The 27559-nt window shown below is 41.6% G+C and overlaps 1 protein-coding gene across 1 annotated transcript; it reads left to right on the forward strand.

Moving 5' to 3' along the window:
* Positions 1 to 1691: 1691 nt before the first annotated feature.
* oxr1b (oxidation resistance 1b) lies at positions 1692 to 25452 on the forward strand. Its single transcript, XM_030789753.1, has 14 exons — positions 1692 to 1718; positions 6216 to 6323; positions 8054 to 8170; positions 14161 to 14313; positions 14492 to 14676; positions 15094 to 15773; positions 16137 to 16305; positions 18854 to 19022; positions 21856 to 21936; positions 23476 to 23619; positions 24152 to 24304; positions 24628 to 24723; positions 25088 to 25161; positions 25317 to 25452. The coding sequence occupies exons 1-14, from the start codon at positions 1707 to 1709 to the stop codon at positions 25450 to 25452; spliced, it is 2277 nt and encodes a 758-aa protein (XP_030645613.1). The 5' UTR covers positions 1692 to 1706.
* The last annotated feature ends 2107 nt before the right edge of the window (positions 25453 to 27559 follow it).

Consider the following 27559-nt stretch of genomic DNA (forward strand, 5'->3'; position numbering starts at 1 on the left):
TGTGTGGCTTTGATCTCATTAATCTCACTGACTTTACACTACAGACTCATCACAGATCTACAGGTATAAATATGTTACGTTAAAGGGAATGTTCCCTTCTTTTTGACGTTTGGGCCTGTGCCCAAAAAGCCTTTAGTTAGTGGAATCCAGCAGGATCCACTGAGTTATAGAGAAAAAAGTGTGTTTTTGAGAGTGTGTATGTGTCTGTGTGTGTGTGTTTTTGTGTGAGTGTTTGAAGGAGATAGCAGGAGAGAGAGAAAGAGATCGTTAGTTGTTCACAGTGATTCTGAGATACATTAGTCATCTGAATATGCTTCAGAAAGACTGATTATTATGCAGAAAAAGAACAAAATTCTCCCCATAGCGATGTTTTAATATGGCTCCAACAGAGCCGTGGCATGTGCAATGAGAAATGCCCTGCACCTGCAGAACGGAGAGCATGAAACACAACTGCCTCCTTCTCCATTTGCATAACCAGACTTCTCTGGCAAGATTTATGAGTTGTTTTTGCTAGTGTGAAGTTCCTACTCTGCTATAATTGGTGTAAGATACATAAACTATATAAAATTTACAGTGAGAAAAGGGGAATGGTTCTTAAAAGGAAAACATGGGTCTTTTGTATTAGCCTTTTGTTTTTGAGTTTAACCAGTTCAATTAATCATATGCACAAACACACACACACACACACACATGAACACATGAACCACATCACACATTAAAATACCACTCCAAAACTGGCATTCCACCTTTCATTGTGATTATATGCTCCGGTTTTGCACCATATGTGAAGAGGTTTAGGATGTGTAGATGTACAGTAATGAACTGTATGACTCCTCTTTGTGAACGTAAAGGTAACGGCAAATAAACTGATGTCACATAGTGACATTTATTTGTTTAAATAGGCAGAGTCCCCCTTTACACATGCTCACAAAACACAATACATCACATTAGAGAGGAAGCATTCGGTATATTGACTTATTGATAAAAGCAGTTTCCTTTTGCTTGTACAAATAGGTTGAGTGTGTTCTGTCCTATGCTGTGCTCGGGACTGTTAATTACTTTTATTGCTTGTGTCGGTTAATTACATTCAAACAGAGATTAAAACAGGGCTGACTCCCATGGGGCATGCACACATACACATTTAAACAAACACACAAGTCACCTGCACTAAGGCACCATACAGTATTAACCTATAGACTTCACTAAATGCGCATATGCACAGTGAGGCATATATTCCATATTCATACACTGAGTATATCTGTAGAGTGGAGGCATTCACTGGGCTCGTGGAGGAAAGCAGTGAGACTGTTTCTGATGCTGCTGCTACAGTGAGCTGGGGGGGTGGGGGGTGGGGGGGTGACAAGGTGAAGAGAGACCTGTGCAGGAGTGATGGCAGAGAGAGAGAGAGAGAGAGAGAGAGAGGTCTGAGCCACTCCTCCATGTGCTGGACTCCAGCCTGCGCTTTTCTCTCTCTCTCTCTCTCTCTCTCTCTCTCTCTCTCTCTCTCTCTCCTGTGTGTGATGCTAGTGGATGCACAGACTGGTGGTTAGGGGAGAACAGGAGATGAGATGAGGAGAAGGGAGAGGAAGACCATGTCGAGTCTAACCCGTACTCTTCCTCGCTTCATTTCAGACACGGGTCAGAAGAAGAGTGCAGTGGACAGGAAAGATGGACGACGCATATCGTTCCAGAAACCCAAAGGCACCATGGAGTACTTGGTGAGTTGGGGGGGGGGCGTTGCCATGGCGCCAGGTGGCTTTTGTTTACATTAGCACAAGTGGTCGCTCAGCCTTGAGGTGTGTGTGTATGTGTGTGTGTGTGTGTTTTTGTTTGTGTGTGTGCGTGCTGGAGACAGTGCATAGGTGCATACTGAGTGACTATGAACGTGCATATGTATGCTTTTGGGTGTGTGTGTGTCTGTGTGTGCGTGCAGGAGTATAAGGGCTGTCATCTGTTTGTTAGTGGCTAAGCCGGTAAAATCTGTTTTGTTTGGTTTTGTGATACATTCCAGTACATTCTTCTTTGTCAAAGATTTATCTTTCTTATGTCCTTTTGTGCTTTACTCATTACAGCAAAACAAAACAGCAAACAGCAACATCAATCAATCATACTTTTGATATTATTTAAGGTAATGGTAGGTAGATAGATATGTATATGTGTGTGTGTGTGTATATATATATATATATATATATATAGGGAGAGAGAGAGAGAGAGAGATTTTAAATGGCATTTTGGCAAAAGGCAACTGTCCCCCTTTGTCATCCTGTTCTGTCTCTCTATGTCTTCCTCAGTCTCTCCCTCTGACTCTCTCTGTCTTCCTCTTTCTTTCTTCATCTCTGTTGGGGCATTCCTTTATGTGAGAGCAGAAGACATTTCAGTTCTGCACTCACAAATGACCCTTCCCCCCATTCATCATCTCCATCGATTAGAGAGAGAGAGAGAGAGAGAGCGCAAGATCCTGTTCCTTTACTGGTAACTGAGCTGTTGCCGTGCCTTGTCATGTGTTCTTGAAATGACCCCCAAATCAGGTGGAGCGTCTCCGTGGTAACGGTGGGATAGAGGGGGATGTTAAAGAGAGAGAAAGAAAGAGCAAGAGAGAGAAAGAGACTGACCCACACAGGAAATATTGAAAAATCAAGTACAAAAATATACACATTTCACTTTATCGAAACTACTCGACATGCAAGAAAAGTGAGGAGCAAACATTTTCGCCTCTTGAGTCTCTAGCATTTCAGCTGTCTTGCCACAGTTACATGTCAAAAAGACTGAGCCAGGGCGAAACCGAGGCCTCATTGGAGATTACTTTAAGGTGGAGAAACCCCATTGGCTGTCTTTAATTATGATGTGACCAGTCCAGAGACACAGTACAGTACAGAGAAACTCTCTAAAACAAGTCACATCCACATGTTGCTCCAGCAACCAAGGAACCCCAGTGAGTGAGGAAACCTGTTCTAAAAGTCTTGATGGAATCAATACATTTCCCTTCATACTGTACAAGTTTATGTACAGGAAATGGAAACTAAATGGAAATTATTCTGTCAAAAACACAGCATCCATGTGACCAAAATGAAACTGTCATGGCCTCCACTAAATCTCTCTTCTCGTGCTTGGGATCTTCATGAAATCTGATGGGTTTTTTGTTCTTCTTTTTTTTCTTGAACTTAATTGGTTTCACTCACTTGTCTTCATGACACAAACTCCTAAATATTGGCTTCTTCAAAATCACATTTTTACATAACATTCGTGTAATAAGCGGATGCTCTCGTACAGAATAATGTATGATTAATTTTTATGTGAGAAGTAAAATGTTTCTTTAGGCTGACATGAGGTTAAGCACTCTATACAAGGATCCATTACCCATCATGCTTCAGGAATCAAGACCACAACCTATTGGTCACTGGATCACTCTACCACCGCAACTGGACACAAAGCAGTTCACATACTGTGAAAGTTTGTTAACGTCGTAGGTTTATTCCACCTCTCTTTCCTGATAGACAACAGGTCTGTCAACTTTTTCATCCTGCAGTTTATTCATTTGCTGTGGGAACAAAAGAATATTTACTGGAATAGATTTCTGAATGAGGAGAACTTCTCAGCTGTGGAAACAGAACAACAACAGCAGAAATGTTCTGTCTCTGCTTTATGTGCATGCTTTGAAATTTAAAGCTGGTCACATGACACTGGGGACCAACGGACAGCTGAGAAGACCGGTGACCTTCTGACATTCATGTATATTCTTATTATGAGTGAATGCTTGTCATCCTGTCCAGGTCACTGATTGTGAACATAAGTGTTGCTTAGTGTTGTTTGGTCTTCTGCTCCTCTCCTTTTATGTTTATTTATATGCATATTTAAATTTGTGTGTGTGTGTGTGTGTGTGTGTGTCTGTGCATTTGATTGATGTTCAGACATGACCTCTTCCAGAGGGGAATTGTACATGATGGAGCGAATACAGCCTGCCGCTTAATTATTCATGAGGCTGGAAGTGATACCCAATGAGATTCATCAGTTCAGATCAGGTGACAGAGCCATCAGGTGATCTGAGATCCTTCCACCTGGGGATTTATCAAACTCCTGTCTGTAACAAGAGGAGATGAGTTTGGGAAAACACTCAAATAAGCCCATGCAAGATTGGGAAAATTCTGGAATAGCATACAAGATTTAGCTGAAAATATTATTCAGGTTGGCTGTCCAGTAAAACCTTTTGCTGACTCATTATAATCAAGGTCACTACATAAACAGAATTGTTGCCAAACATTTTAGGGTTTGCAGAGAGAAACCCGATACAGCTGTTGGAAATAACCAATCAATGTTGTCTTAGTGATTTCTCCCCTGTTGCTCTGTGTTTGGGCCACTCAGAATTTTCAAACCAAAAATGCCCTCAGTGTAGAAATGTTCAAACCCTTGGAAAGCATATAATCTGTATGTACAAATAGATTTTGGTGAATTTTAAATGGCTGGATAGTGTTGGACACAAAGGGAGCAACAGTTGAATATTTCTAAATCAGGATCAACATTGTGATTGAAAAATCCTGTTTGCCTCGATAGTGTAAACACAAGAATGTTTACATTAGAATTTCATTAAACGACAGGGTTTCACTTTGAAGTTCTTCACCAAGTTCATAATTGCATCCCCTATTAAATTAGTCTCTGTGTTAAATCTCACATTTCTGAGGAAGCGTGACTACAGGTAATGAGTTGGAATGTTTAAAGTCAAAATGAGACACAGAGCATATGAAAAATGAGTATAGTCAGTGATATTCTGTTCTGGTTCTCCTTTAATGAGACCACAGTGTGAATTTAATGTTGAAGTGGTTGTAGCTGCTGATGTCTTTCAGATCTGTTAAAGTTGCCTGTGTAAGAGGAAAGAGATAAGAAACGGTACAGATTTGCACCCTTGTACGTCTTGTCATCAGTGTGTATCAGCCTTAGTGTTGAACTGGGATGTTTTTACTGATTCCCATTGTCTGAGCAGGTTAACGTATTTCATAGTAATGTCAGATGGGTCTTTTACAATGTGTGTATATTCAGACACTGAGAGAATGACAAGAATGTTTGTCTTGCAATTGAAATATCAGTACAGAACACACGCTTTCTAAATGTTTTTTTCTTCTTCCTGGAAACGGACAAGCAAAATGGTGAATGTGGTTTAATGTAGCTGGGGCTTAAGACGTCTGCATCTGTAATCGTGAATTGTTAATGATAGCACGGTAGGGCCCATATGTGACAGAGCATGTTCTTCCTCTTTTTGTTTAACCTATAAAAACAATCTCATTTAAAACCCCGCCCCCAGTCAAGCTGGTTTGACCAATCAGACTGTCCACTGAGAGTTCCGCACACCGTAGCATTAACAGCACTGTAAAAATCCTTTTTACAGTCAGTCAGACAAAGGTAGCCCGGCTGATGTGTGCTCTGCAGGATGTTTTGAAACAGTAGAAGAGGTTCCCTTTCCAGGTTTTTGCAAACCAAGCTGATTTCTTTTAGACTCTGCTCTGCTCTGCTGGGCGGTGCCAGGGTACCGTAGAGCGCTGCATCCAGGTCATTTCAGGTGCTCATTGTGCAGTCACCGGCAAAAATGTGGAGATGTGTGAAGAGTTTGTATAAAAACCCTTAGAGAAACAGACCGTATGGATGCACGCTGTAGCACATTAACTCAGCAAAAATATGTTTAACCCTTTATGTGCCACATGGATCACCACAGATTATACAGATTTCTATTAAACAAAGTATTGATCCAATCACCACATGTTGCATTTGAAACATGTAACTCTGCCCCTCAGTGTTTAAATATTCAGTCAGTTTGCAGTGCTCAGCCCAGCTCGGTGGACAGAGGAGAGATTCTGTGAGGAGAGATTTTCTGTATGCCAAACAGTATGCTAAAGATCCTAGTATTGAAATACAGATCAAGTTTCACACGATAATCTGGTGTGCCATCCCACAGTTGATCATGACTGTGATATTGACTGGTAAATATTGCCCAGCCTTTAAACAGCATGTGTTATGTGTTCAGGCTGACCTGTCAGAGAATGGGGAGACATACAAGTCAATGAAATTGTGTTTAATTGAAAGAATGATGAAGCAAAATGGGTGGTGTTGGGTGGAGGTCATGCCTGCTGTGTGATGTATATAAATATAAGTAGGTGCTGTGTTAGTGTGTGGGTGTATGTGGTGCATGACAGTGGAATATGATGGGCTTGTGTTTGTTTCTGACACAGGTGGAATCTCGAGACACACTGAACAGCATCGCCCTGAAGTTTGACACCACACCCAATGAACTTGTCCAACTGAATAAACTCTTCTCAAGAGCTGTGGTACCAGGCAAGGTAAAACTCACTGCCTCACACACACACACACACACACATTCACATACAGTCTCTATCAGTATGGAGAGGAGGAATGGTGGAAGACAGAGAAACTGAGATATAATTTATGTTTCAAGGAGACTCTGTGTGTGAGTGAAAGGGGGGAGAGAGAAAGACAGAAGGAGAGAGAGAGAGAGAGAGAGAGAGAAAGAGAGAGAGAGAGAGAGAGAGAGAGAGAAAGAAAGAGTGAATTTAAAGAAGAAGGAACAGTTAATATTACAGGTGGAATATTAAATGCATCTAGATGCTGGATGGCTAATGACACATCAGGATGTAGATAATCACTATGGCTCTATCGCCATGGAAACCTGCATAAAACTGACCATGCATTTGCAGCTCTGTGAAAGACAAAGAAAAAGTGATTTCAGTAAAATGACATGTCATCTCATATCGATTTCCCACAATTCCTTAGTGGTGATGGAGTACTATGCTGGCCAGAAAGAGTAATCAAGAGCAGGAAAGAGGGATATTGATAGAGAAAGAGAAATTGAAAAGGAGGGGAGCACAATGCAAAGAGAAATGAAAGTGTGTGTGAGAAGACTGCTTGAGGGATACACTGATTTTCTTCCTTTTTTTCCTTTTCTAAATCATGAGTAAGTGAACACACCCAGAAAGAGCAGTCTCTCAGAGTGAGATCAATACAGTAGATTTCATGTCAGGTTCACTGGAGAAATGCTAAAACCTTTACGAGTCTGTTCTCTCCTCTGCCTTCTTACAATCTGTCTTTTCTCTCCATGGATGCAAATAATTCATCATAACACATTCCGATAAGAGAGAGAGAGAGAGAGAGAGAGAAAGAGAGACTGTGGAACGCTGGGAGTTTTCTTGTCCAATTACTCCCCCACTGTGTCTAGGATTGCTTATGTCATTCTTCTAATTGGAGCTGAAATGATTCCACACCGTGGGGGTTCACTCACTATGAATGCTGGGTGATTTCAGCTCTTACATACTTCTGTAAGTGTGTGGGTGTGTGTGTGTGTGTTTGAGGGTTTTATAAGTAGCTGGGGAAAGCATTTGTTAGAGATTATTGCCAGAAAAGGAGGTTCCGCTAGTTACCAAACAGAGCTTCACATGCTTTTTCCAACAATGACCTCAGTTGTTTAAACCATTTGTCAAATGTAGATACAGCTATGCAATACACCATGCATGTTGTTGGTTAAATAAGACTGTCATTATTATTTATGATTAGGTGACTTAGATGAGGATCACAATACCTTTTAGGAGCTGTTCATGCAGAAATCCAAACAATTTCCAAGAGTTCACACACTTTTTCTCACAGCTGTACCTGCTTTAATCCCCGTATATGCTCTGGGTTGTATGTACAGTAGGATTATCCGGTTCGGTGCAGCATACTGTATTGACATGAAGTCCCTTTGCTTTTGTGACAGTTGTCCCACCCAATGTTCACAATGTGACTGTTTACCCTGTTCCCTAAGGAGCCCTCTCCCAACCAGCTGTGTGCAGATATTTTCAGTACAATATGTACTTTCAAGAGTTTCATTGATGTTTTTGCAGCTTATGGATTTCACATGACTTTTTCTATTTTTTTTTCTTGATATTCTTTGTTATGATATGCCTCTGTTGGCTGACCTGTGTGTGTGTGTGTGTGTGTGTGTGTTTATATGTATGCGTACATGTGTGTGTGTGTGTGTGTGTGTGTGTGTGTGTGTGTGCGGCTGTGTGTATCACAGGTGCTCTATGTCCCTGATCCAGAGTATGTGTCCAGCGCTGAGAGTTCTCCCTCCCTCAGTCCCATCAGCCCCCTCTCCCCCACCTCCTCAGAGGCCGACGTGGAGAAGGCCACCACGGTGAGTCACGCTCTGTCCTGTCGTCCTGCCACGTGCTCACACACACTCTCTCACTCTGGATTCTCAGGATGGCTCTCATAGGTCAGAGGTCACTCTGAGGCACTTGATGCAGCGGTATGGTGTATCCTTTAAGATGGCCAGTGTTAATGATGTGCCAGGCTGTATGATTTAGCAGATGGGAAGCTTGCTCTTTCTGAGAGGAAAGTGAAGGCTGAATATGCTGATCCATGACATAATGAAGAGTATGTCAGATTCTATAACTCTAAAACTGCTTTGTTTTGAAAGCTGCACAACAAGAGCAACAATAAAAGGATTTTGGGCATTAACTTGAAACAATGAATTTATACATTACCTGCGTGTTTTAGGTATGGAGTTAGCATCTTATTTGCTTAACCCACTAACTGCTCAATGGCCATGTAGCTCATGAATATTTGAAATGATGAACTTAGATGACACACTGTACTTAGAAGTGCAGGCAGCCCATTTCTCCGTCAGCAGCATCACACGCAGCATGCCTTAAATGACGCTCACATTGAAAGCTCAGGAGGAGCAGTTGGCTGGTGATCCCTTCCAACTACAACAGGGAGATCTGCATTGCTGACCAATCACAACATTTTGGGGGATGTGAGTACATGGTTTGACCAATACTAGCACTTTAGAGGCGGATCTGCACAGCGCCATGTCATTGGAATAGGGACAGAGCTAGTGATTCTGAGCTGCTGAGCAACATTGCACTGAATGTTTGTTGATCCATGTAACCAGTGAGGATAACGTAATAGACCAGTGGTTGTCAAATCCAGTCCACTGGACCCCATGACCTGCACATTTTTGTCTCAGTTTAGTACCTGAACACCTCATTCCACTGATCAACATAATAATAACATAATCAACATAATCATCATAATCCCTGATTAGCTTAGTGCGCTGTGATAATGAAGGGTTAAAACAGAGACATGCAGGGCAGGGCAGGTGGTCCCCAGGACTGGAGTTTCGAACCACTGCAATAAACAGTAATGTACTCCATTTGTTTTATTTCTTTTGTCCCTCTCAGTCTTTTACTCCATCACACTGCCCCATGTTAGAAATGGGCAGTTAGTCCATATGTATCCCCACAGTACAACTGCACACACTAGTCTATATGTGTCATCACAAAACTACTCTATACACTAGTCTATATGTGTTCTCACAGTACTACTGCACCCACTAGTCTATGTGTGTCCCCACGAAACCACTTTATACACTAGTCTACGTGTGTCCCCACAATACTACTCTATACACTAGTCTACGTGTGTCCCGACAATACTACTGTATATACTAGTCTGTGTGTGTCCCCACAATACTACTGTATATACTAGTCTGTGTGTGTCCCCACAATACTACTGTATATACTAGTCTATGTGTGTCCCCACAATACTACTGTATATACTAGTCTACGTGTGTCCCCACTATCTTACTGTATACACTAGTCTGTGTGTGTCCCCACAATACTACTGTATACACTAGTCTATGTGTGTCCCCACAATACTACTGTATGCACTAGTCTATGTGTGTCCCCATTATCTTACTGTATGCACTAGTCTATGTGTGTCCCCACTATCTTACTGTAATACACTAGTCTATGTGTCCCCCCACTATCTTACTGCATACACTAGTCTATGTGTGTCCCCACTATCTTACTGTATGCATCAGTTTTCGTATGTTCACTCTACTTGACTCTGTCTTCAGAGACCGGCAGTCTGCTTAGCTTGCACATTGCACTGGCTTCAATAATTCTCCAAGTCCTTAGCCTGGCGTTTAATTTGCAGCCGCTCGACTGAATAAATTCAATCTAATTCTAATCGCTGGTTCAAATCTTTACCCTTCTAGCTCCAAGCATAAATTTGATATATTTCACACTCTTATCCAACACCATATCGTTACTTATCCTCAGCTTGTTCATGTCAAATTGGCAGAATCAGCAGAGATGACAAACCGAGGAATCCTCACATGTATCTCTTGCATTTCCAAGTCATTTCCTTGATGGAAGAATATGAAATATCCAGGTTAGGTATATTTTATATCTTAGCAGTGATGGTTTTCCAAAAAAAAAGGCATCAAGTAGAAATCTCTGAAATTTGTAAAACAGTAAATGAATCTGAAAACTCCAATACATTCTAAGTGATACATTCTATAAAGCATCACCTTTAAGACCAAGGATGGGCAGAATATGTAAAATGAATTGTGACATGCTAAGATTACTGTAGCGTGACTGTAAATATCTCTGACCCTGTTGTTGGAAACCAGTATACTCTTAACCCTGAGTCACTGGCTGACCTTTCCAGGCCTCTGAATGTAGGTTAAATCTGCTGCCCTGTGTTTTTTTCCCCTAATGCACACACTCAGCATGAATGAACAGTAACGCTGAAAAGCCTTTAGTCACAGTCAGCTGGTTGTTAGGGAACTGGTCACCAGGTCACCAGGTAAAGGGCTGCTTATGACTTGAGTCTTCACTATGGAGGTCATGTCAAAGGGGTGGAAACACATGGATTTTAATGGAATGCGTGAAAATTACATTTAGCTGAGGAAATGGGTTGTGTGTCCACACACACACACACACACACACACACAGTTCTGAAGGCTGAATGGAGACTAATTGGGTGATATGGAGTGAAGGGAAAGATCAATAGAAACACACAGAACATGATTAGAGACAGGCGCACAGACACACACACACACACAGGCTTACAGGTATGCATACACACATGCATAGCGAAGACTATGAGAGGGAGCCACAGTCACCTCAGTAATGGGTTCAGACTGCTTTAATATGAAAACAGTGACATAGAGCGCAGGAGTTTGTGGGGTTTGATTGTTTTTTTGGGTTCTTTTTAACGAGATCATTTTAATGATATGCTGCAATGGGCTCAGATGGAATATAGTTGGCTCTAAATGAGAAAGCTTTTCATGATGTGAAAATTCAAAAAGCGCTAGAGAGACAGAGAGAGAAAAAGAGCGAGAGAGGGAGAGACAGAGACATGGGCAGAGATAGAGAAAGACAGATGCTCCGAATGTGCTTCTGCATGCAGTGAATGGATTCCCTCTGCTCTCTGAAGTTCAGCTCTCATCCAAATCGCATAAATATTGAGGCAATTACTCTCCTTAAAACTCCTGCTGGTTTAAATACTGATTAATTGAATCCATAGACATTGCCCAAGCCATCTAAAACACACAAAAGCTGCCACTGAATGTACTAAAATCTATGTTTAATTCTCCTGTTTAATTCTCCTTGTTCTTAAGGCATCCATGCAGAGAACAGTGCTCTGATGAATTGTATTAAGACCACCAGTGAATAAAAAAAACGCAGACTTCCTTGTCCCAAGGTTTTCTGTTTCTTTCTCCGCTGGTGTTTTTGCTGACTAACAGCAATTTACATTGGAAACTTAATTAGTCAAGCAATTACTCAAGCTGTGTAGGGCTGTGATAATTCAGTGACCTAAACTGGTTGAACAGTTTGTTTTGTTTTCATTTCCATTTTCTATATCTTCCCTCCCAAATGTATCTGCACGATATTTTATGAAGTAGGATTTATCATTTGACAGCTAAATGCAGTAAAACGTGATCAAGTTTGCGAAGTGGGAGACCAGATCTAAATTATTTCCTGCTGGACTGTGGAAGAACATTGATTTAAATGATACAGCTAGCAGTGTAATCTTTCTGTAATCACACTGGAATTACTCCAATATTCTCCACTGTTAGTGCAGTGGATATTAATGCCAAATGGTGTTATTACTGATAACCGCTAAGGGGCAGTAGTGGTAACAAGTGATATTTGCAGCACTCTTGCAGCTTTAGTTGAGATAAAATAGAACTTTATTCATCCTGAAGGAAATTATTGTTTTATTTAGGTAAGATAGAACTCATTTTATGTGACTCTGGTGGGACTCGAACCCACAACCTTTAAGTGGCTTCACCAAGCAATTAGAAGGCCAACGCGCTATCCATTGCACCACAGAGCCTCTGCTTCCAACTGTAGAGATAAATCATATCCACAGTCAGTGTAAATACATATCTCCATCTTTCTTGTTGCAGTGCTGCTCCTAAGCATCAAGCCTGAAATTAATGAGTCTTTTTGTTTATCCTTTAGTAAGCCACTAAAGATCCATTTGGGGGGGGGGAATCTCCTTTTAAAGGAGATCATGCCATTGATCCTTTTGATCTGGTTTTATCGTATTGTTGCAATCATGTGCTGTTGGTGGATAAAGGTTTTGGATAAAAAAAAAGGAACAAAAACAAATTGGGGTGATAAAAGGTGTTATTGTGAAACTGCAATCACCAGTCTTCAGTCTTAAGAGAACCAGTTTCTTCCAGAGCTTTATCTGTGAGTCTTAGCAGGTTAACGCATCAGAAACATACTGGCCAAATGGCTTATGTCAGCTATGAGTTGGATCTGTATGTGAATGTGTGTGTGTGAGTCTGTGTGTGTGCGTCCATGTGTGTATGTGCATGCGTGCATAGTGTGCGTGTGTGTGTCTGTGTGTGTGTGTGTGTCTGTGTGTGTGTGTGTGTGTGTATTGTATGCTCCAGATGGTCATGGATGGAGGTGACTGGGTGTCCAAGCTGAAGATTTGGGCACACACGGTCACATTTCCTCTTATGACTCATCACACACACACACACATACACACACACACACACACACACACATATGGATAAGACGCTCATATGCATACCTCACTCACACATACTCTCCTTCTTTCACCTAATCTCTCTGACTCTCCTACACACACACACACACATACTCACACACACGCACACACACACTCATGAAACTTGTATCCATACCTCTCTCACACACATCCCCTCCTTCCTTCACCTAATCTCTCTGTCTCTCCTACACACACACACACACACACTCTGTGTGTCATGTATATGGGTTACTCTGACAAACAGTGACTCAGCGTACCAAACAGCAGACTCACAGTGAATGTATGCTGTGACTATGAACCAGGGTAAACAGCCTCAGTAAACAAGAGTTTTTCCTCTTCCCTGGTAAACAGCTTGTTTGTTAGGTCAGAAACGGAGAAGAGTAACAGCATTGTGTCCAAAGAGGTATTTGTGCCACGCTTAATTAAAAAAAAAAAAAAAGTAAAAAATCCTCCTTGAAAACAAGGACTTGACTTTCACACCATAGCAAACTGGCTTCTAGTTGACTTCACCTGCATCATCTGTAAAAATCAGAATAAATTCGTTTGTCATGTCACGGTTTTTCTAGCTTCTGAAAAGTAGGTTAACTTTTACTACTGACACAGAAATATTGAAGGAAAAGCTTTAAGTTTGTCAATAAAAGATTTAAGTTTGTCAGTTAGAGGTGTAAGTTTATCAGTATTTAAATACCTCAGCGCTGAGTGTGTAACTGAGTGTAGTAACTTAAGTTAAATGGAATCATTCCTCAGATGAGGTTTTTTTTTATCTTAGAGCAATAATTTGAAAACCATTTCATAATCATTTGATAATACTGCAATATATCAATACAGATACAGCCAGATACAGACTAGACAGAACATTAAAGGACGTGAAGGAAAAACGCTCGGATGGTCCGAGAATTATTTTAATGTGTTCTAATGCTTTATTATGGGCCCTTAGGCCCCCTCAGTGATTCTGTGGGTGTTAATGTGAGTCAGAACAAATTGCTGTAATAAAACTCACTCCATGGGGGCATCTTTCAGCTCTGAACTCTAAGGCACAGTCTCATGGGCTCACCCATGTCAGAGACCTTACTGCACTGGAAAAGCTCTCAGGCCTGCTGGGAGCCACTTTGCCTGCTAGTAAAGGCTTGTTATTGTTCTATGGCTGTTATTGGCTTTGTTGAACCCGGAATCGATGTACTGTTCTCTGCATGCATTGGTGTTTCCTCTGCATGTTGTGTTTACATGCAATGGTTTGGGAGAGACAACTGCCCCTCCCTGTACTCTGCCTCTTCCTTTTCTTTCCTCTCCTCCACTTCCTGGCAGGACTCTGACGACGCCCATCGCAGGTTGGCCATGCCCTCTTTGGCACACCCCTTGCCCCGCCCAGCCCGCATTGTGTCCTCGACCTCGGAGGAAGAGGAGGCGCTGACGGAGAAATTCCTCAAGATCAACTGCAAATATATAACTGATGGCAAGGTGAGACTGTGTGTGTGTGTGTGTGTGTGTGTATGTGTTTATATGTTTGTTACTTTTATTTTTCATTCTTTTTTCCAACATCTCTCTTTTTCACACACACCTCTTCTCTCTCTCTCTCTCTCTCTCTCTCTCTCTCTCACACACACACTCACACACACACACACACACATCACATCAGGGGATAGTGAGTGGCGTATTACTCGTCACTCCCAACAACATCATGTTCGACCCCCATAAGTCTGACCTCCTGGTGCAGGAGAGGGGCTGCGAGGAATATGGCATCATGTGTCCCCTAGAGGAGGTGCAGTCAGCCGCCATGTGCACGGAGATCACAGACGGCAGGATCCGGGAGCTTGTGCCCCCGTAAGTTCACCAAAACGGGACCACATCTTTGGTCAAACGACCCCTTAAAAACTTGCTGAGGGACACTGGGTGGAAGACAAAATATGTCAGTGTAGAAAAAGGTTCTCTTCATCCACGCACTCTGAAATATGAACTTTCAGCTCGAAATCTTAATTATGGATTTACTCTTTTAACAAATATTTTGTGCTCTTTTAAGTACAAAGTATCTGATAAATATTTTATAAAAAGCATTTGTTACTTTTGCCAACAAAGAAAATATGAATTTGCTAATAATAAATTCTATTTAGTTCTCAGTTAATCAACAGTCTCTAAATCCAGAAATAATATGTAATTTCTTACACTTTTTAAAGATCTAGCTTCACTCGTATTCATTTACAGTGCCTCCCATGAACCATGATCTTGTGTTTTCCTCTTCAGATATCTGGATCTGTCAGTGGCAGGTCCTGAATCGGGCCACCAGAAGAGGGCTCCACGGGGGGCCACAGAGGAGGTGGGACAGCACCCACGCGAAACAGGCAATGACAGTGCCAGCACTGCCCCACGCAGTACCGAGGCCTCACTCTCCGAGGACGTCTTCACGGAGTCCGAGCTCTCACCTGTTCGCGACGACGCCGCTACCTCTTCAGATGAGCTGCAGAGGAACAAGTCGTCCGGAGCCTCGTCCGAATCGGTTCAGACAGTCAACCAGGCCGAACCAACGTCCGGCACCGCCACAGGCGCCGCGGAGTCCCAACATACCAGAGGGAGGAAGGTCAAGTGTGAAGGGACAGATACGAGACAGGAAGAGAGAGAGGGAAAGAGTGTGACTGAAGGAGAAAAGCAGAGCACTGGCAACACCTTAACTGCACATTCAACGCAGAACGTTCCGGAGAGTATGTCCGTTGAACAGCCTGCAGGAGGACCCAAATCTCGCACCACCTCAGAGTCACAGTGTTCAGATACCGTGGCCGCTGAAGATCCTGGGTCAGCACCTGGTCCCACCGCAGAAAAAGAAATGCATGTCACAGAGTCAGCCAATAATCTGAAGGAAGGAGAGCAGGTGACCACTGGCAAGACCACATCGGATTCAGCAGAGGAGGGGAAAGCAACAGAGGAAGGTAATACGTGTATATTACATATATAGGTGTATATTTCTGTCTCTGCTTAAAAAATAATTATTAGCTCAGCATGATTCTGTTTATCAGGATTTTAATGCAGACAAACAGCTCACGCTTGTCGGAGCTGCTTTTACTATTCAGCCTAGTATCATGAACAACACCCTCTCTGTGCTTCAGCCCAGGCAAACCTAGCATGGTACCTGTTTAATGACATCTCACCATTTCAGTCCAAGTTTGTAGCCCCCCCCCAGTCAGGCTGCAGACTTCCCTGCTTTTGGCAGTGACAGAACCACAAAATCCTGTTTCCGCTAACAGGTACCAAACTGTTCCCACCACGCTTATGTAACTCTCTCCTAATCCCAGGTGTGCTGGAGTCCAAGGAGAAACGGAGGTCCAAGTCCCATAAGTTCTTGTGCTTGCGGGTTGGCAGGGCCATGCGGAAGACCTTTGTGTCTCATGCCAGTGCGTCTATGCAGCAGTACGCCCAGAGAGACAGGAAGCATGAGTACTGGTTCGCCGTCCCATCGGAGAGGTCTGTTACAGTCTCAGCTATATATATATATATATATATATATATATATATATGTGTGTGTGTGTGTGTGTGTGTGTGTGTGTGTGTGTGTGTGTGTGTGTGTATATATATATATATGTAGCTATAGCTGTGCTATCTTTCTAAATCTACACAAGAGCTCCCCCTAGCTGAATACTTTGTCAGCACAACCCAGAACTCTTCTCTAACCCTAAATCCTAAACCTTAAACCCTCACCCTAGACACCTTTCGCAAATCTGAAAAGACTGAATGATTATCAGGGTATTAACTATATTAACTAATATTGAGTCCCAAGCTAACTGAATCCCAAGCTTGTCCAAAAGCACCACACAACTTTGAAAAAGGCCTTTCTTTCTCCGTGTTTTTGAGCAATGCTGCCTAGAAAAACCTGTACAATGACATGATTATGTAAAAGCAGAGTTTGGACACACTCAGTTCACACTTAAACATGAAAGGGCAAGAGGTTAGTTATGCATTGGACTGTCACTTTTTTTTGTGGGTGGGCAGGTTACAGAGACTAGGACATTAGCGGAAAAAAAGGTTGAGATTGGTATATTCTTATCGACAGAAAGTGACAATAACTTTCTGGTAAAATGACAGTTCATGACCAGTTTATGTCAGAGATCAGGTTATGGTGCAAGTCAAAATTGTTGTCATTTTCTTACTGATGCAGTAGTCGCTTTTTACAGGCCTGGGCAGATCCTTTCCAGCCACAGGGACACATACATTCTATTATACATTATAATGACTTAGAACTGACAACTCTTGGGCTGAATGGGTCAAGCAACCAGCTTAAGGACAAGATTCTTTTGCTTCAATGATTGTTCTTTAAAAAAAACAAAAAAACATTGAGAAACATTTCAGAAAAAGGCACTTCAAAATGTTGTGGGTTGCTTCAAACGCCTTGAAATATCATTTTCTTCAGTGTCACAGTCAGTGACACGTGTATGAGGTTTTGTATTGTTAATCCAATGAGAGAGAGAGAGAGAGAGAGAGAGAGAGATTGGTAATGACTGATGTGTGAGCATAACCAGGCCAATCGATTTAGCCATGCAGAGGTGAATGCCGACTGCTTACATCAGAGAAATTCTGTGTATCTGTCCTGTATCAGTGGCAAGCTTGGAGAAACTTGTTTTTCTCTCAGAAACCAATTACGTGTGGTTGGAGAATGTTCTTTTTCGTTTTCAGGGCAGTAAATCTGTCTAATATGCCCTAACAGCATAATCGCATTAAAGGCCAGTTTGTGAGATCATGTCATGTTTACGCTGTGCAAAACATTTAATGAAGAAATGGAATCAGACATTTTTATTAAGGACTCCACACTCGAAAACAACAAAGCTCGCTTTTACTGTCTGGAATGGAGCAAGGGAGAAAATATGGAACACTGAACCTGTTTTTTGAGTCTGCAGCTTGGCTGAATTCCTGATACATGCATCAGTCATTTTCTCACTTCTATGATTTCATTTTATGAAAAGATAATTCCTTTCACTGTCTGCCTGTGCGTGTGTGCGTGTGTGCGTGTGTGCATGTGTGCATGTGTGTGTGTGTGTGAGTGAGTGATTTCAGGCTCCTGTCTTGAAAAGACTTTATAGAAAATCTTTCCTGGCTGACCTAGTTCGGTGGACAGCTTAGAGATGTCTGTGCTTCCACAAAATGTAGTTCTGTAAGAGCACAACACAGTTTAGAACACAGTTTAAAACCCAGCACAGTTCAGAGCACAGCACAGTAAGAGTAAAGCACAGTCTAGACAGCACAGTGAAGATACAGCACACTTGGGACACAGCTCAATCAGGATAGTGCACAGTCTAGCGCAAAGAAACTATCTAGAGCAAAGCACAGTTAGAGCACAACACGGAACACACAGACCACGACAGAATTAACATAAACAATGGTAAGAGAATGTGGCATTCAAAAGATGGCAGTGTTTCATGTTAATATTTACCATTGGATGTCGTGTAAATCACAAATATGACCAATCTGTGTTTGTACATGTGCATGTGTCTCTATATGTGAGTCTGTTTCAATTTTTCAGTGTTTTAATCCTCTGAGAATGGACACACTGATATTTAGCATTTTCCATTGCAGCATTTGGGAGGGCCATGTCCTATTGGGATTAAACATAACATTGTAAAGTAACACTAATAATGACTGACAACTCAACACATCTTCAGTGTTTTAGTTTAAGATATATGACCTTTACCCTAGACTCTTCTCAACCACAGAAATGCCTCTTATTTCTATAAAAGCAAACAATATCAGTGAACATGCACTTAAGCTCTCCACAGTTTCTTCAGTTCAGAAACACTGAATCCTGAACAGTTTTTTAAAAAGTGCTTACAAATTAACAATACAACTTTATTACAACCAATTAATAGGTTAGTTAAGATAAGTGTCAGCTGTCATTTTAGGGACACTGGGTCAAGAGACTGTGAGGTTTTTTTTTTTTTTTGTAAATCATTTGTTACCTCTACCTTTTGTGAGATGTTTGAAAGAGTCTCTCCATTTCTTAAAGCCACTCTGCACCCTCCAGGTCAGACCACCTGTATGCGTTCTTTGTCCAGTGGACACCCGACGTTTACGGAGAGGAAATGAGTGGGGTTAAAAGGGAGCCTGGGTTTGTGGTGGTTAAGAAAAACCAGGAGGCCGGAGACGGGCAGGAGAAAAGACCCATACCTGATATCACGGCTAAAGAGTGGGAGGTAAGGAAATTCCTTTTTTTCTTTCAGTCTTTTCAGTCTTCTTCATCCCTTCCTCTCAAATCATTTATTGTATCTGTAATACGTGCATTATATACGACATTTATCTGTCTTACACAGTCTTGTACATATTATCATGACAGTTAAAATGCCCTCCTCTGGGCGTTTTTAACTATTGATGGTGCTCTTGTTTTTTTGTCCTTATTAACTCTTTTTTGTTTTGTTGTTTATTGTTACGTTTTACTAATGCTGGCAACATTTATATCGCGTAAATTGTAAAATATGAATGCTTTCACTGAGTGTTGATGTTTTCTTTTGTTTTGTATTGTTTTGTTTTTTGATAATGCTGGGTTTGTCCATGTTGTTGATTGTTGTCATGGATATGTTGTTGTTTGTTGTCATGAATATCTGCCCTGTTGCAACATGTTTAACTGTTTGTTATTCTCTTTAGCTCATCTCTGCCGTATGTATTCTTTTCATCCGAACTGTTTATGTCCTCAGATTTCTGCTCGTGAACAGATTAGTGTCGCAGTACGACTGCACGAATGCTTCTGTTTGTCAGTGTCCCTTAAAATCTCTTGTTTTAGTCCAGACCTCTTTTCTCTTGAAAGGATACGTTTAAACGGTATGTACCTTGGTAACGCTTGATGTGTTAAAATCGTTTGCTTTGGCTTTATGAGACTGTATCCATAGTGACTGCACCAATTATTGTTTGCATATGTGTTTTCTGAGAAATTGTATTGGTCGGGAGTGGTTCCTCCCCCTCTTGTCTGTCTTACTGTGCTTGCATGTATGTTGAAATAAGTAGGATGCTATACTATATAACTGAAGAATTTAAAAACAACAACAATATATTTAAAATGAATATTCAAAAGGAGAGCACACCTGACACAATTGTAACAGCAGCTGTCGATTTAGTCTACCAGTGTAATTCGCCGCATGCACAATCTGTGTCATTTTTATTCGCGCCAGACTGGATATTTATCTGACTTGCTGTTCTTACCTGAAGAGCGTTAAACGCATGAATTACATTGGCCTACTTACAGCAAATGCAGACAACATGCATGACACTAGTATCCGAATGGGTGGTGAATTCGAGTTGACTTTTCAGTAGCCTCGTAATCCTATTGGTCTATGACAGACACTAAGAGAGCGTGCCAAGTGCACTTAAAGGCTCGGGTTCATGTGGGACTAGCAGTTTGAACGTGGATGCGTCTGACTACGAAACGGTGGAGTAATTTTAAACATATATGACACGGAGTTGTTCTGCACTGAGCGAGACATGTTTTTCTCCAGGAGAATTCAAGAAGGATGCCAGCTGATACCGAAGTACAGCTTTGGCCTGGTAAAACATGCCCCCGTGTGTTTGTTTGTTTGTTTGTTTCCCATATTGTCGGAGTTTGCCGTGTTGTCAAGTCGCAAGTGACTTGTGCACTGCACTTGCGGTAGTAACCGACACAGGGGAGTTAATGTCAGTTTAAAAGGCAAATGCAAATCCGTTTACGCTTCGTGTCTAGTAGTAAGAAACAGTAAAATCAAACGAAGTAGACAGAGATGTTTTTGCTTTATATATGCGTATAAGTATGATAGTACAGGATAACGTACGACAACAATGTGCTTTTGAGACCATATTAGTAAACTATGTCTAGTCCTTGATGGCCAGTGTTATAGAGAAACGGTTACCTATTTATGAGGGATTTGCTAACTTTGCATGTGAAGTCTTATCTTGAAACGTACTCGACACATTTCTGTGTGATGTGAATGAGGGTATTTCGTTGTGACCGAAATTACAACTCGGTTAAAAGCCAGAGCTGGCGTCTGAAGTATTAATAATATGTGATCTCTTTTGAATTTAATCACCGGTTATTTAAAGTTAGCCAGAGATTAGTCACTTCTGACATATTGCAGAGACGTTTTGATTTTTTTGCAATTGAATGTATTCATTACGTCAAATAACTTATGTGGTATTAAGGCCACCGTCGTCTGTTTCACTTAACCACTGCAAAGGAAAGACATCTGGTCAACAAATTTGGATATTAAATGGATGATCATTTTGCTTACATTCAATCTGATGTTCTGATATCCTAATAACTTTGTGCTGACTGAAAGAACGCATGAGTCTGGCCCCCTTTTCCCTGGCTCATTGTGCGCCCATACACTTTGTAACTGTGTAATACTAAGATTCTTAACCTTTCTGCGGCTTCTTGACGTAGCCTAAGTTCATATGTTAACTTGACCATGAAGCGCCTCTCTTGTGACAGACCACGCTTGTTCAGTCAGACGGTGCAGTATGTTCTTGTTGGGTAAATCCTTTTACATTAATCTGATTGGCTCCGCATCTGAACTCTGTGCCTGCTGTTGCGGCACTGTGTCGATCGGCCAGCTGTAGAGAACAGGCTGAGACGTGATGATGTCTTTTAGGTTTTGCATTAATCGATATTGGCGTTGCATTTGGATCTTACATCATACGTTTTGGGTTTTCATTTTAGTCGTGTTTTACTTGTCTATGTTGGGACAAAATCATAAATAGACGTATGTAATGTCCAAAACGCGTTTTTATGGAAATTCTACTCTACCTTTTTTTGTTAAGGGCTGTTCTTGCCCGTAAGTCTGTGAATGTGTGGCTGATTTTTGGTTAGGAAAACATCAACTCATGTGCTTTTCTGATTGCACAAGGTCCAGTGGCTGCAGTTGGAGGAACCAGGGACCTGTTAACATTCCCAACATAAAACCTCAGTGACTTCTCCTATCCTGTGTTTTCCTAACGTGCCTTTGGTCCCCTCCATGTTGTGTTAGGGTAATTGGTGCAGTCACCACTGTTCTGTCTCTGTATTAGGTAGTGTCAGTGACTGAATACTACCGGCGGATTGATGCGCTAAACAGTGAGGATCTGCGATCACTCTGCAAACGCCTACAGGTGCACTGCACACAGATCTCTTCTCCTCAGACAGAGAGTCTTCTCCAGTCTGCTGCTGTTGGCAGAGCCAGGGCACTGATGTCATACTCTTGGACAACTGTGATTGGCAGGATTAATATCACGCAGGGCATTGTCTCTTGGCAACGCTGTATACCACATTGTCATTATTTATGACATCATAATGGAATGGATATTTATACATTTTGAATTGGCAAGCTCTTCCTTCAATATAAATTTTATATCATATCAAACTAGAATATATATATATTTGTGGATTTTCCCAGGAAATTAACCCAGTTGTTTTTCTTCAAAGTAAAGTTTATGAACAAATGTTTGGTTTTTAATGGCATCCATGGTGTCCATGGTGATGCCCCTCCCCCAGGAGCAGCAGATGGCAGTTGTATCTGTACTGAGTGTGAAGAGATAGGATCCTGGCTTAAGATGCAAAAAAACAAAAAAACACCCTCCTTCAGTATGAACCTATGAGGGCATCCCTGTCCAATCCTTCAGATCAGCTCCCCAAATCATTCTAATCCTGCTTCTCCACATACTTTAGGGAGGAGAGAAGGGAGAGTCTAGAATGGAACTGTAGTATGCTGGGATAATACTGCTTGAGAAAGGCCAGTAGTGGGACTCACCCTAGGTGAAGGTTCTTCTGTTTTGTGGTGTTTATTATGCATTAGGTATGTCCATTTTTAGACCTAGGATCTGGGTCAACTATTGAGTAGTGTCATACTCTAATGTCAAGTTTACCTTAATAGGGTAGACGTTGACGTAAATTGTTCAGTCTTCTTTTAAAAAAAGAAAAAAAAACTCTCTGCTCTCAAAACAGCAAAGTGGTTTCAAAGTGCCTTTGGTTCGCACTAACTTCATACCCAACCAGCATGGGCATGGCGCAAACATCCAAGACTAAGACAGAGCCAGTTTTCTGTCCTCATGATTTGTAGTGAAGTAAAAGAACTCAAGCGTGATAGAATACTGTTTATGACCAGGTAGCCCAGGACAGAGGTCAGATTACAGATTGCCTATCTCGTGTAGTTCTTGGATATTTGCATTGATTTGCATTTGCCATTCCTCCTTCTTATCCTTTTGCTACGCTGCCAGTCTAACCTCTTACAACAGATGTGTGAAGCCCCCCCGCATCATATGCTTTCATGGGAAAGCTTATCACTGTAACTGCCCAAAAAAAAAGAAAAAAAAAAGACAGCATTTAACCTATTAACATGAACGTCCTCATCCTGTAATTGTGCCCTACAGTCGACCCATTTAGCTTCCCCATCTACATCAGCTGGTATATTAAGTATTGCTGATGTAGAGACACACATCATCTGATTCTCGGTTTGTCACTTTTTGGCTCTCATAGCCCAAACCATGGGACACTCTGATAGTGTCCCATGAAGAGGAATGTGTGTGCCACTAAGTGCCGCCCTGGTCCTGTTCCTTCCTTACTTATCCCACTTTGCTTTGTGACTCTCCCCTTGGTTTGGCAGTGTTATCTGCTGATATGTGTAGCCTTAACGGTTTGTCTCCCCCGTTTAGATCACGACCAAGGAAGACATTAACTCCAAACATGGTCTGGTGGCAAAGAATGATCCAGAGCCGGAAACATTTAGGCCCAATCTGAATGAACCAAGTGACCTTCTGCAGACGGATCAGATTGAGAAGGTGAGGAGAGAGGGAACAGTCATTTCAAACCCTCCATCCATTTATCCATCCATCCATCCATCCTCTTGTCTGTCCATCCATCCAAAGATTTATCCATCCATCCATCCATCCATCCATCCCTCTGTCCATCCATCCAAAGATTTGTTTATCCATCCATCCATCCATCCATGTAGCACAATATGTCCTTGCTTTTATATCAGATCCAATCAGTATCGTTTCCTGTTGCGTAAACACTTGTGGGGCAGCCGTGGTCTACAGGTTAGAGAACCGGGCTTGTGACTGGAGGGTTGCCGGTTTGATTCCATGGCTGTGCTTGAGCAAGGCACTTAACCCCAATGTGTGTGCAATCACTTAAACTTAACTTAAACACTTCATACACATCAGTCCAAGTTCTCATGTTAGACAGATGCATCCTTCCTCAAGGCTGCCTTTGGTGGGCCTTTTGGGAAAGATGTCTTTTGGTTCTGATAGATTTCCAGTGTCTTCCTTTTCTCCCTTGGCCAAACATTGCTTTTGTTTACTCTGATGTTTTCTCTATGAATCTGTGCAGCTGGCAAAGAACCTGCCACCCAGGACAATTGGATACCCCTGGACCCTAGCATTCAGCACATGCAAACATGGCATGAGCATCAAGAGCCTGTACCGTGCCATGCAGGGCCTGGACTCACCCGTTCTCATGGTGATCAAAGACAGTGATGGGCAGGTGGGCTTTATCTTTGACCATTCAGACAGAGAATCAAGATAGAAATCCATTCTCCAAGTTTGTGTGATCCTTTTTTAAGATTATATGAGCATTCTCTATCAGCAATGTGTTAGCAAAAGCCAGGGAGATGTCAACATGTGTAGTTCCATTAAGTTTGAATGATTGGCGTTTTATTACACAGCTCTCTACTATCAGACTATGCAAGTGACTATTCAAGTGGCTGAAAGATTTTTCTGAACTTGACTTCTCATGGACTGGAGAGTCCATTTAGAGAGAAATGACTGGATCTAGACAGTTTTATTCTTGTTTTTGTGTTTCTGTAGCTTTTTGGAGCCCTGGCCTCAGAGCCTTTTAAAGTCAGCGAAGGCTTTTATGGCACAGGAGAGACCTTCCTCTTCTCCTTCTGTCCAGATTTCGAGGTGAGAGCAGACACCATATAGTGCAACATGTCAGTGTATGTGCGAAGTGGTTTACCGAAGCTGTGAACAGATGGTAAAGTGTGAGCATATGCAAATGAAATAACAAGAACTGTGAATGCTCCACTTATTTCCTTTGGGAGATAAGAACTTTTCGCAGAAGCCAAAAGATTTGTGAAGTAAGGGTTCTTTTGTTTTTTTTTACTGCTGATACTGCTGATGGGCAAGGCTCTCTGATTTTTCTTCTTTTTCCCATCATGCAAATGCTATAGGATTACATCCAGTCCCCTTATCTAGAGTGTTTTTTTTAAACTCACTGGCAAAAAGATCCAAAATTGATCTGAATCTTTTCTCAAACAATTTTCAGGTGTTTAAATGGACTGGAGACAACATGTTTTTCATCAAAGGAGACATGGATTCATTAGCATTTGGTGGCGGAGGGTAAGTGGGGTCTGAATGGCATTTGCCAGCAAACAGATCTGATTATGAAATATTCATTACAGGAGTTAGTGACATGTTTGGAATTTGTTGATTTTCTCTTTCTTCAAAGCACAAAAATTTCCTCTTCTTTTTTAAATTTCGCTTTGATTCCACAGGGGTGAATTTGGCTTGTGGTTGGATGGTGATCTGTACCATGGTAGAAGCCACTCGTGTAAAACCTTTGGAAATCCCATGCTGTCCAAGAAAGAGGACTTCTTTGTACAGAACATTGAAATCTGGGCATTTGAATAGCACCCACTCCTATAACGCTTTCACAGATGCAACAGAAGAAAGTGCAGTTATCGAGCATCCCCACACACACACATCCTGCCCCTCCATTTCAGTTATCAGCAAACTCCTCCTATCTGATTTGCATTATCTCCTTTTGGCTCCTAGGAAGCTCTTTATAGACTGTACATCTGCAGAGACACTTTGTCCATTGTCCACAACGACTATATTGACCAGCTGCAAGTGTGTTTCAGTGCTGTGAGTGTGTAACGTACATCCAAAGGGGAAGTTCATATGTCATAAACGTGGAGTTTGCGCACCGTGGGAGCATCCTTTCACCCCTTTAGCTGCCCAACAGCTTCACACAATAGAAGATGGATGGGTGCTGACACCTTTGCTAGAGAACTTTTTTTTCAGAATGCAGGGCATCTCTGGAGATACGTCACTGAAAAAAAAAAGCTTTTGCTGGAGTAAAACGCCCGCCCTTGTCCCCATCATCATCAGTAGCGCAGCAGCGTCACTTTGTTAGGCGACTAGCATCTGTTCTGTTCCTTGTTTTATCCTTGTTTGCTATACGTGTCATGAAGTGCACAGAAAAGGATTGATTCAAAATAGATGGAACAGCCTCGTCTGGCTCGTAATATGCACTACTGTGTCACTATGTACAATGGAAGTTTGAGGTAATGTGCAAAAGGAGCGCATGCCGCATCTGTCATGCTAATAAGCTAATGTCATTCCATCTGTCCCAGAGCACTGTAATAACTCATATTAACCAGGACGATACGTCCCTTCGCTTTGGGTAGAGTTTAATTTTGGATTGTGGGTTCTTTGATTCAGTGAGTATATATAAATACGTATACACTTATATATAGTAATTATATATTTATACGTGTAATGTATGTATAAACACAATATAGCCGAGATCCCTGCAGTATTGATACAGCTTCCGTTGCTGTAAGAATTACAACAGGTTTCCGAAATGTAAATTTCCCTGTACATTTGTTAGAATAGATACAAACCCATATGCACATATTCTGTACAGTACTCTGATTTGAACTGGTAAGTGGAGGCTCTCTGCTGGTGGCGTTTGGCCCACTGAGATCGATTTTCACCTCAGCGGTATCCTAGTTACCGTGTATATAAGGTAGCTTTCTGATGAGCTGGTGACGAGAGACTATGGATTAGTGCAACCAGAGTCTGGTCTCCTGGGCTCCTGAATGAGAGCTGTAAACACCACAGAGAAAACTAGCTGATGCAATATTTAGGACAGTGTTTGACTCGTCAGTGTACCTGTCCCACATGAAGACTTGGGCTGGGTGTTGAATAATGAGAGTTCAAGTTCAAGAGTTAATACTTTTAAAAGTGAACTGAATGGTGTCTTCCCAGTAAGAGGGTCTTGTCTTTATGAGTCCTGAATACCACTGGACTGTAGAACTACCAATAAAAACCTTTCTCACTGTCACTCCTATAATCTCACTGTACCACCCAGGTCTTCCAGAATAGTATTCAGTGTCCATTTGGAATCAAAGGAAAGACACCTTCAGTAATCCCTGGAATAATATCACCAGGTTATAACACAATGATATACAAACAACAATAAAGTTTATGTTAATCCGATGTACAGTTTCTGTTGGTTTATTCACTTTGTTTGCTCCAGGTTGAAAGCCAAGCCTTGGTGTTTGATATTTTCAAGGGGCACGTGAGATAGGGGTAAACATGAAATAAGTATGTATGATGTTTGAAGTGCAACAACGTCCTCTGGTGGACAAAGCATACAGCACATCTAACATTTACTGAGAGGGAGATCCCTAAGTGTGCCATTCCCTAAAGACTTATCACCCAAACCCAATTGATCCTTCTCCATAACAACACAATAATACAGTTACTTTGAAAATAAAGGTACTTGTTTTTTTAATCTTTAGATGACTGGTTTAAATTTGAAAAAGAAAACACTTTGAAATATATCAATACTGCAATCTATGTAGTGTTCAAATGAAAACAGCTCATGGCTATCAGTGTTCTTTTCAAAACAGTCTGTCATCAGGCATTAAAAACATTTGAGGCAGTATTTGGCTCTCACCCCACTGGGTAACCACAGGCTGCGACAGACTGCTGTGTTGCTCATGGCAGG

Source organism: Chanos chanos, chromosome 1 (assembly GCF_902362185.1).
Source record: "Chanos chanos chromosome 1, fChaCha1.1, whole genome shotgun sequence".
In the NCBI taxonomy this organism is placed as follows: domain Eukaryota; kingdom Metazoa; phylum Chordata; class Actinopteri; order Gonorynchiformes; family Chanidae; genus Chanos; species Chanos chanos.